Genomic DNA, 10,994 nt, shown 5'->3' on the forward strand with positions numbered 1-10,994 from the left:
CTGCTGTCACACGGTCGGCGGTTGAGCTGGACCACGGTGGTCTTTGAGGGCGCGGCGGAGTGAGCGCTCTCCGTCAGCGGGTGTTTACAGCCGAGCAGGATCAGGAAGCAGCGGTTGAACTGAGGGACAAACGGGAGAAGGTTAATGATGCGTACAGAGACGTCGCCGCCGCACACCACAAACCTGATCATTAAAGTTTCAAACATTTAATAACATTTTAAATTCATATTTTAAAATAAAAAAATAAAATAAAAAACAAATATTTAAAGGTCATAAAAACATGTTCATCTCTTCACCAAAACAATCACGTTATTTTAAGCTATTTATCTTTTTGCAGATATTTTTATTTATTTACTGTATTTAAATTTAAACACCCATTATCCAAAGTATGTTTTATTTATTTTTGCAAATATTGTTATAGTTATTCATTTTTTAATATTGTGTGTATTTGTTGACGATGATGTCACTTCCTGTTTGTATTGACTTGATTTTATGGAGACTAATTTTTTTCAATTTATTTATTTGTTTGTTTATTCATTTATTTATAAACATTTAGTCGAACATTTAATAATTTAACTTTTTATAATATTTATTTATTTATTTTGTAATTTTCATAATCATGATTTATTTACTGAATATTTACATCATTTATTTTTGTCCTCTTGTTTCATTTCTATCTTTGTTCACTTTTTTATGCTCATTCTTTCTTTGTGTCATTTTATTTTCGTTACACTTTAATTTAATTTAAGTATTTTATAGTGTTCATGCTTTATTGAATTTTTTATTTGTAGTTTTAATTCATGTTTACTTCTCTTGTTGTTATATTCTGTTTCTTTACATTTCTATTTCTCTCCTATCTTTATTTACAATTTCTATTTATTTTATTTTATTTTATTTTATTTCAAGCTCATTCTTTTTAAAATTTATTTATATAACAAGTAACATTAATAAAATGTAATATTTTAATGTATTTTTTTTTTTAAGTTTTCCTGATTTATTTATAGATTAATTAAATGTTTAGTTTTCTTGTTTTTCCTCTGTCCCAGGTATCCTGCTGATGATGTCACTGTGTCGTGAGGTCAGCGTGTACGAGTTCATCCCGTCTCTGCGTCGCACCGACCTGTGTCATTACTACGAGCGTTACCATGACGCCGCCTGTACGCTGGGAGCGTACCACCCTCTGATGTACGAGAAGCTGCTGGTCCAGAGGATCAACGAGGCAGACCAAGACCAGCTCAGGAGGAGGGGCAGGGTCACGCTGAGGGGGTTCAGTACGGTCCACTGTGGTTCATGATCCAGGTTTAACATCTTTTTATTTTATAACTTCTTAAAATAAATTAAATCAACTTTAGTTTTTATTTTTGTCCCTGAACGCCTCATTAATCGTTGTCACCGTGGTAACACTAATGAGACAGTGCGTTCACTGTCCGTTCACACCTGCTGTGTTTGTGACCATTCCATGCGTTGGTTAACCAGGACTGACAGGACCTTTGTGCGCTGGTTATTGTGACAAATTTAATGAGCGTCTCTGTGGAGACACTCAGCTTTGATAAATAACCCACGGGCCCCTGAATGCATCACAAAGTCTGGAGCTCCGGACTGGTTCAGGCTCACACACCGGAAATTGTCATTGAATCCATCACGTCTGCTTTGGTTGTCGTGTCATTAAAGGAGCTAAAAACAAACTGGAGTCTGTGTCTGACTTCACCTGTCAACACTTCCTGTTTACATTAGCATCTCTGTCACCTACGGTAAACAATAATCTATAGTTTCTTTGTTTTCTAAACATTTTGTCTTTATTTTATCATGTTTTCTTTTTTCCTTATTTTCACAATTTTTAAATATTTTTTCTTATTTTGACTTTTTTAAAAAAAAATATTATTCTTATCTCGACATGTTGCTAATTTTTCTAAGTTTTTGTTTAAATATGACTTTTTTCTGTTGTTACATTTTTCTAAATTTAATCTGACCTTTTTTGATTTTTCAGTTTTTATTAAATTATTATTTTATTACATTTCTTTAATTCTCGTCAATTCTCTGTTTCTCAATTTTTTTCTTCATTTAATTTGTATTTATTTTATCAACTCAAAATGTTTGTCGTTTTCTCATTTTTCGCGTGGTGACGTCAGACCTGACGGTGCTGATACACATTCACCTGTTTGTTCATGAGGATGTAGATGACGGGGTTAATGACGGTGCTGCTCTTGGCGAGGATCGATGGGACGACGGCGGCGATGGGGCTGACGACTCCTGGCCGGCCGAAGGTGGCCATCATGGCAACGACGCCGTACGGCATCCAGCAGAGCAGGAAACACACCACCGTGGTGACGACCATGAACAGAATGTGGAACTCTCTGCGACGAGCCGCCGTGCGCCTGATACGACCCACCTGACAGGCGAAACACAGGTGACAACCCAACAGGCTGAAATTGAGGGATGAGGAAAATGAGTGAACATGAATAAAAATAATAAAATAAATATTAGAGGAAATTTATAAAATAAAAAAATGTAAAAAAAAAAATAGGACACAAAATAAATAAAAATAAAAACAGGACATTTAAATAAAACCAAAAAAATAAATAGAAAATACACATTTTAAATTCACAAAAATTATAAACTTATTAAAAATATTTAAGATTTATTTTTTGACATATATAAAAAGAAAACAAAAGAAAGATGCAACAAAGAATAAACAATAGAAAAAATAAGAGATGAATAAAATAGAATGGAAATACAATAACAAATCTAATAATAATAAAACACATAATAAACTTAATAATAAAGTGTAAACAATCAAATATTAAAAAGATCTATATTAAACATGAAAAGAAAATGATAAAAGAATAGGATATACATAAAAAATAAGTAAACAAACAGAAAAGAAATAACAGTGGAGTATTAAATAAACAAAATAATAAACCTTTCAAATTTAAAATAATAACAAATATATAATATTAAAATAATTATATTAAAATATGAGAAGAAAAAGAAAAAATAGATGAAGGCAAATTTAAAAAACAAAATGGAAACAAACTGAGAAACTATAATGTAAATATAATAAATAAAATTATTACACGGCTCTATTAGATGCTGTATTCTGATCATGTAATGACCGTCCCTATCCCTTACATAGAAGACAGAACAAAAACAACATTAATATAGAAAAATAAACACATTAAAGAAACAGAACATAAAAATAAAACAAACACAGAGAAATACACCTGCAGGTATAAGATGACCTCACCTGTTTGACGGCGTGCAGCAGGCGTCCGTAGCAGTACACCATGACGAGGACAGGGAGGCCGAGACAGAAGACAAACAGACAGACGATGTACGAGTGAGATGCGGACGACCTCTCCGTCCACGTCACCGAGCAGCTGGTCCCCGCCCCCTCCAGACCGTAGCTGCTCCAGCCCAGCAGGGGGGGCACCGTCCAGCCCACCGAGTACAGCCACGCCGCGCCCACTGCAAGCAGCGGCTTCCTGTAGTCCGACACCCGCTTGTTGTATACCATCAGGGTGCTGTAGCGGTCGTAGGACAGGACGGCCAGGGAGACCAGCGACACAATTCCTGAAGGAGACCGGACAGGAGGACATGTTGATTTAAAGGACGTGAGACATCCAAGACATTCGTCCGTCTTTTTGTTTAAAGACAAAACACAACAAACTAAATAACGTATTTAACGTCAAAATGAAAAACCTGAAAGTGTCTCGCAGACGGCAAGAGAGAGGACAACCTCAGGACGCAACTATGGTGACGAAGACAGGACGTGAGTGAGACAACAGGATGTAGGTGACGAGGACAGGACCACAACAGGAAATAGGTAACAACAACAGGACAAAGGTGACTAGGAGAGGATGTAGGTGACTGGGGGAGGACGTAGGGAATGACAACAGTACGTAGGTGACAACAATAGCATGTGGGTGATGAGGACAGGATGTAGGTGAGGACAACAGGACTTAGATGACAACGACAGGATGTAGGTGTTGACAGAACGTAGGTGACAAGGACAGGATCAGTGTTAATTTTGACAAGAATTTTTAATTTCATTTTAGTCGTAGTCACCAAAGACTGGATTTAGTTAAAGTCACATTTTAGTCTTTTGGTTTTGTTTTGTTTTAGTTAAAATGTAGTCAGTGGAAATCAGTTTTAGTTTTAGTCTCATTTTAGTCTTTTGACGTAATTTGACAGTTTTGTTATACTGTAATAGATTTTGCAAAAGGATGTTTGTCATGGTAGTAAAAACTCCATTGTAAGCATACCTTTAACTGTGTGTTCAGTCATTTAAATAAGAATGGACCATATTACTCTTGTATAATAAAAATGAATGTCTAAGGCTTGTTAGAAAAAGTGCAATACATAATCATGTCCTTCACGGGTTCGGGTTTATCTTCTGTATATTTGTACAACAAATGACTCACAACCTGCAAGAATAAAGCTCCAGTTCTCTTCAAAAGAAGATCATAACAGCTTAACTGTTATTTGCTAAATACATTCTACAATAATAAATTAGATTAACTTTTGGTCTATAATATTGTTGGCTATATTACGCATTTTAATTAAAAAAAATAACTTAAGAATAAAAGAAATAAACACCGAAATAATTAGTGGAAACTTTTTTTTTTAATTGATACTCTCTGGCATACTAACACACACACACACACACACACACATTAAACACGTGATTGAATGAATGAATGAACACTGGAAGCGGTTCAGCCACAGTCCCGTCAGCTGGCGCGGTCACTGTTGAGATTACATTCATTTTTTATTATTAACAAAATGTTTTTTTATTGACCGTATGAATGGTTTTGTTTTCAAATAAATATCTGGAAATGAAAATGTATGTATTTACTTTTACAGAGTTTTACAGGCGTTGTTGTTCCCGGCTTCCCGCTGTGGAGCCAAGGCTTCTGTGTGGCAAAACTGGATGTGCACCGCCACCGTACGGAGGGCGGATTGTCATCCAATCACAATGATAGACTGAGAGTTTGAATTTGAGTTAAGATAATTAATTCGTTAAAAAGGAAAACAATCAAGGCATTGAGGATGGTTGTAATCCAGATTGTCCTGCCGACCAGCGTCAGCTTTTTCGTCATGTTTTTACTCGTCACTTCATAATGAACAGAGATTTCATTTTCATTTTTGTTGTCAGTACTTATTAAATTTACTTTCTCGTCACAAATTAGTCACAGAATAAAGGGTCGTCAACAAAAAGTTTTCGTTTAAGTTTTTGTTGAAAAATTTACACTGGACAGGATGTAGGTGACAACAGGATGTAGGTGACAACGACAGGATGTGGGTGACGACAGGACGTAGGTGACAACGACAGGACGTAGGTGACAACAGGACGTAGGTGACAACGACGGGATGTAGGTGACAACGACAGGACGTAGGTGACAACAGGACGTAGGTGACAACAGAACGTAGGTGACAACAACAGGACGTAGTTGACAACGACAGGATGTAGGTGACAACAGGACGTAGGTGACAACGACAGGACGTAGGTGACAACAACAGGACGTAGGTGACAATGACAGGATGTAGGTGACAACAGGACGTAGGTGACAATGACAGGACGTAGGTGACAACAGGACGTAGTTGACAACGACAGGATGTAGGTGACAACAGGACGTAGGTGACAATGACAGGATGTAGGTGACAACAGGACGTAGGTGACAATGACAGGATGTAGGTGACAACAGGACATAGGTGACAACAGGACGTAGGTGACAATGACAGGACGTAGGTGACAACAGGACTTAGGTGACAATGACAGGATGTAGGTGACAACAACAGGACTTAGGTGACAATGACAGGACGTAGGTGACAACAACAGGACGTAGGTGACAATGACAGGACGTAGGTGACAATGACAGGACGTAGGTGACAACAACAGGACGTAGGTGACAATGACAGGATGTAGGTGACAACAGGACATAGGTGACAATGACAGGACGTAGGTGACAACAACAGGACGTAGGTGACAATGACAGGATGTAGGTGACAACAGGACATAGGTGACAATGACAGGATGTAGGTGACAACAACAGGACATAGGTGACAATGACAGGATGTAGGTGACAACAGGACGTAGTTGACAATGACAGGATGTAGATGACAACAGGACATAGGTGACAATGACAGGATGTAGGTGACAACAGGACGTAGGTGACAATGACAGGATGTAGTTGACAATGACAGGATGTAGGTGACAACAGGACGTAGGTGACAATGTAGGTGACAGGACATAGGTGACAATGACAGGATGTAGGTGACAACAGGACTTAGGTGACAATGACAGGATGTAGATGACAACAGGACATAGGTGACAACGACAGGATGTAGGTGACAACAGGATGTAGGTGACAACAGGATATAGGTGACAACAGGATGTAGGTGACAATGACAGGACTTAGGTGACAACAAGACGTAGGTGACAATGACAGGACGTAGGTGACAACAGGACGTAGGTGACAACAGGACGTAGGTGACAATGACAGGATGTAGGTGACAACAGGATGTAGGTGACAATGACAGGACGTAGGTGACAACAAGACGTAGGTGACAATGACAGGACGTAGGTGACAACAGGACGTAGGTGACAACAGGACGTAGGTGACAATGACAGGACTTAGGTGACAACAGGACGTAGGTGACAATGACAGGATGTAGGTGACAACAGGACGTAGGTGACAATGACAGGATGTAGGTGACAACAGGACGTAGGTGACAATGACAGGACTTAGGTGACAACAAGACGTAGGTGACAATGACAGGACGTAGGTGACAACAGGACGTAGGTGACAATGACAGGACTTAGGTGACAACAGGACGTAGGTGACAATGACAGGATGTAGGTGACAACAGGACGTAGGTGACAATGACAGGACTTAGGTGACAACAGGACGTAGGTGACAATGACAGGATGTAGGTGACAACGGGACTTAGGTGACAATGACAGGATGTAGGTGACAACAGGACTTAGGTGACAATGACAGGATGTAGGTGACAACAGGATGTAGGTGACAACAACAGGACTTAGGTGACAACAGGACGTAGGTGACAACAGGACGTAGGTGACAATGACAGGATGTAGGTGACGACATTAGTGTTGCACGGTGTACTGGTACCAACCGTAGACCGCGGTACTTAAACATAACGGTACATGTGATACCATAATGTTGGAGTACTGTAGTACTACGGTACCTCACGGAACCACTACTGTGGGATAAGTTCAAAGTCCAATTGCAAGAGGGAGGGTGTCCATGCGCCGTCCAATAACGGCGCGCGCTGGCCACCTGGTACTCAATATGCTGCTGCAGTGATTTGTTTTCCACAGAGCTCTACAGTGCGACTAACAATAGTTTTGTGCAAGGAAAAGAAATCATTCAGGAGCACGCTGTGCGAGTACAGATTTCAACCAGCAGCAGAAACAAAAGGTGAATCCTGCCGGTTGTGGGTTGAACGAGGGTCACAGACAGGAATACGGCGGAGCACTATGGCCACCGCTGCAACGGTTTACCAGCAAGCCCGGCTCCAGGTCCAATAATTTCCTGTTCTTGGTGTCATGACTGCCCAGAACCTGAACTGCCGAGCCGGCACACAGGTATGTGACGTGTCAGAGGAGAAACGAGCCGTATTGGTACCGTGACAACACTAGATGACAATGACAGGATGTAGGTGAGTCAGAGTAGAAACAGCAGTTGTTTAGTAAACAGGAGGTCAAAGATGACAGCAGAGGGAGGTGTCATCCTGTTCTTTGACCTCTGACTAACAGGAAGTAGAAACTCTGTGATGACACATAGAGTTCTACTGTCTTCTACTGTACCTCATGTTGTTAATGATCATTAATTATTCATTTAACCTGCTGACACACACACACACACACACACACACACACACACACACACACACACAGTTACAGCACAGCACGCGCTGTGACGTCACCACGGCAGGTGTGACCGGGACTCACCGAAGCAGGAGTTGATGAAGCCGTACCACATGCAGCCGCTGCGGCCGTACAGCCAGCGGCTCCGCAGGCTGGAGGCGAAGCTGAGCGTCGTGCCGCACGCGCACACCAGCATGTCGCTGACGCTGATGTTGAGCAGCAGCATGTTGACGGGAGTCCGCAGAGACCGGAAGCGGCAGAACAGAACCAGAACCAGCAGGTTGTTGAGGAACCCGAACACCATGATGGAGCCCAGACACACCGACACCACGCGGTACCCGCTCAGCGTCAGACGCTTGTGCGGCGCGTCGCTCCAGTCCTGCTCCAGATGGGACAGCGGCGCGCTCAGGTTGAACGTCAGGTTGACGTCACTCACCTCGGAGAACATGACGGGCTGCTGCGCGCGCGCCACGCGTCCCGTCTGCGCGTAAAGTTGGAGCCGCTTTTACGCACGGCACGGCGCAGTGTGGAGCGGAGCGCGCGGGTACGTCTTCTGTGGAGAGAGTGAAAAGCCAAGAGGAGCTACATGATGAAGAGGAGCTACATGATGAAGAGGAGTCAGACTACCGCAGGAGAAGCGTCCTGCCGTTCCGTCCGTTCCCCGCTGTCCACTCCATCCTCCGCCGCAGCAGCGGCGGCGGCAACAGACACCAGTTCTGATCGATATCAGGTAATCGATCACAGGATCGATAATCCGCTAATGAGTTACTTCTTCTGTGGTAAACGAGCCGCGCTCACTGTTCTTCTTCTCTGCTCTCACAGAACGGAAGTCTCTGTCCTCCCGCGTGCTGCCCAAGTGACGCTCCGCTCCGCGCGCTCACATCTAAGTAACCCCAACACTGAGCACGTGACGTCATCCGAGGAAGAAGAGGAGGAAGGAGACGATGAAGGGAACTAGGTAAGAAAAAAGAAAGCAAAGGAAGAAAAGAGGAGGAGTGATGTAAGAAGGAAGGAGAGAAAGAAAGAAAGAAAGAAAGAAAGAAAGAAAGAAAGAAAGAAAGAAGGGAAGGATGGAAGGAAGGAGATGAAAAAGGAAGAAAGGTAACTAAAAGGGAAAGAGGTAATAAGGAAGAAAAAAGTGAAGAAAGAAGGAAAGAAGGGAAGGGAAGAAGAAGAGATAGAAAGAGAGTAAGGAGACAATGAAAGGAAGAAAGGAAACCGGAAAAGAAGGGTGGAAAAAGAAGGAAGGAAAGATGGAAAGATAGAAATTAAGAAAGTAAGGAAGTAGGAAAGAAGGAAAGAAATAAAGACAGGAAGCAAAGACGCCAGAAAGTAAAGAACAGATAGAAAGTAGGAAAGGAAAGAGTAAATAATGATGAAGAGATAGGAAGGAAGAAATGAAACCAGAAGGGAAAGAGGGAGGAAAGAATAAAGGATATAATAAAGAAAGGAAGGAGATATAGAGGAACGAAGGAAGGAGAGATAGAAAGGAAGCATGGAAGGAGGCTGGAAAGCAGGAAGGAGAGAAAAGAAGAAAGGAAGCAAGGAAACCACAAAGTAAGGAAGGATAGATAGAAAGTAGGAAACAAAAGGAATGAGAAAATAAGGACAGAGAGATAGAAAGGAAGGAAGGAAACCAAAAGGGAAAGAGGGAGGAAAGAAGGGAGGAGGTAAGAAGGGAAGGAAGGAGTAAAGAAGGAAGGAGAGATACAAAGTAAGGAAGGAAAGCAATCAGGAATAATGGAGGAAAAAAGGAAGTATTTAGGAAAGGAAGAAAGGAAGGATAGAGGCAGAAAGGAAGGAAGGAGAGATACAGAGGAAGAAACTACGTACACACCGTACAAGAGGTCCAAGGATTGATCCCTGAGGGACCCCATGTAACAGTACAACAGTCACTGACACATAAACACAAGCAGATAAATGTAAATATATCAGTAAACACTTAAATCACACATCCCAGATCTGGATGAATGAAATATTCTGGATGAAAATCTTTATTGATTACATCATGTAATTCGTTGAGAACAAAATAATGTGAGAACAGTTCATGGAAACCAAAATCATGAACTCATTCAGGACTGGATTCAGGAAAAACCACCAGGAGGAACCAACTTGTGTGAATTTCCTAACCCAGGGCCCACTGTACCAGGAGGAACCCAGGGCCCTCTGCACCAGGAGGAACCCAGGGCCCACTGCACCAGGAGGAACCCAGGGCCCACTGCACCAGGAGCAACCCAGGGCCCTCTGCACCAGGAGGAACCCAGGACCCGCTGCACCAGGAGGAAGCCAGGGCCCTCTGCACCAGGAGGAAGCCAGGACCCTCTGCACCAGGAGGAACCCGGGGCCCTCTGCACCAGGAGGAACCCAGGGCCCACTGCACCAGGAGGAACCCAGGGCCCTCTGCACCAGGAGGAACCCAGGGCCCTCTGCACCAGTGGGTCTGAGGGTCTCATCATGGTGCCTAACAGCAGTCAGGGTACCTCTGGCTAGCACGTGGAGGTCTGTGTGACCCTCCAAGTATCTGCCTCCCCAGACCATCACTGACCCACCACCAAACCGGTCATGCTGGATGATGTCACAGGCAGCATAACGTTCACCACGGTGCTCCAGACTCAGGGTGCCAATGGTGGACCTGCCAGTTCTGGTGTTCTCTGGTGAATGATGGAGCTGCACGGTGCTGGGCTGTGAGCACAGGTCCCACTAGAGGACGTGGGGCCCTCATGCCACCCTCATGGAGTCTGTTTCTGACAGTGTGGTCAGAAACATGCACACCAGTAGCCTGCTGGAGGTCATGTTGTAGGGCTCTGGCAGTGCTCCTCCTGTTCCTCCTCACACAAAGGAGCAGATAGCGGTCCTGCTGCTGGGTTGATGCCCTTCTACGGCCCTGTCCAGCTCTCCTGGTGTAACGGCCGGTCTCCTGGTATCTCCTCTTGACACAGTAAACCTTCTGGCCACTGCGCGTATGGTTGTGCCATCCTGGAGTAGCAAAATATTCCAAAATAGGGATTGTCTTGGTAACTGCCTCTCCTTTCCACCTGTTGTCTGTCCAATGTGCACAACAGCAACACAATTGGTGTTGCTTCCTAACGGCACATGTTGATAT

At 43.0% G+C, this 10,994-nt stretch overlaps 2 protein-coding genes across 5 annotated transcripts in view; one reads left to right on the forward strand and one right to left on the reverse strand.

The window, feature by feature from the left end:
- LOC125885053 (beta-galactoside alpha-2,6-sialyltransferase 2-like) overlaps positions 1 to 1,670 on the forward strand; it is an 8,320-nt gene extending 6,650 nt beyond the window's left edge. For 3 of the 4 annotated variants that reach the window (XM_049570429.1, XM_049570427.1, XM_049570428.1), the window contains exon 6: positions 1,047 to 1,670. In XM_049570429.1, the coding sequence (XP_049426386.1) occupies positions 1,047 to 1,294 (248 nt within the window). In that variant the 3' untranslated portion in view covers positions 1,295 to 1,670. The remainder of the gene's footprint in view (positions 1 to 1,046) is intronic. The other variant, XM_049570430.1, reaches the window with a different exon arrangement.
- The window catches only part of LOC125885057 (pinopsin-like), a 9,077-nt gene extending 710 nt beyond the window's left edge, over positions 1 to 8,367 (reverse strand). The window contains exons 1-4 of the mRNA XM_049570435.1: positions 7,976 to 8,367; positions 3,245 to 3,570; positions 2,156 to 2,389; positions 1 to 119 (exon numbers count right to left, since the gene is read on the reverse strand). The exon at positions 1 to 119 is cut by the window's left edge and continues 710 nt beyond it. Coding sequence (XP_049426392.1) covers positions 1 to 119; positions 2,156 to 2,389; positions 3,245 to 3,570; positions 7,976 to 8,339 — 1,043 coding nt within the window. The 5' untranslated portion in view covers positions 8,340 to 8,367. The remainder of the gene's footprint in view (positions 120 to 2,155; positions 2,390 to 3,244; positions 3,571 to 7,975) is intronic.
- Positions 8,368 to 10,994: the final 2,627 nt, after the last annotated feature.

This window comes from Epinephelus fuscoguttatus, linkage group LG24, assembly GCF_011397635.1.
Source record: "Epinephelus fuscoguttatus linkage group LG24, E.fuscoguttatus.final_Chr_v1".
In the NCBI taxonomy this organism is placed as follows: domain Eukaryota; kingdom Metazoa; phylum Chordata; class Actinopteri; order Perciformes; family Serranidae; genus Epinephelus; species Epinephelus fuscoguttatus.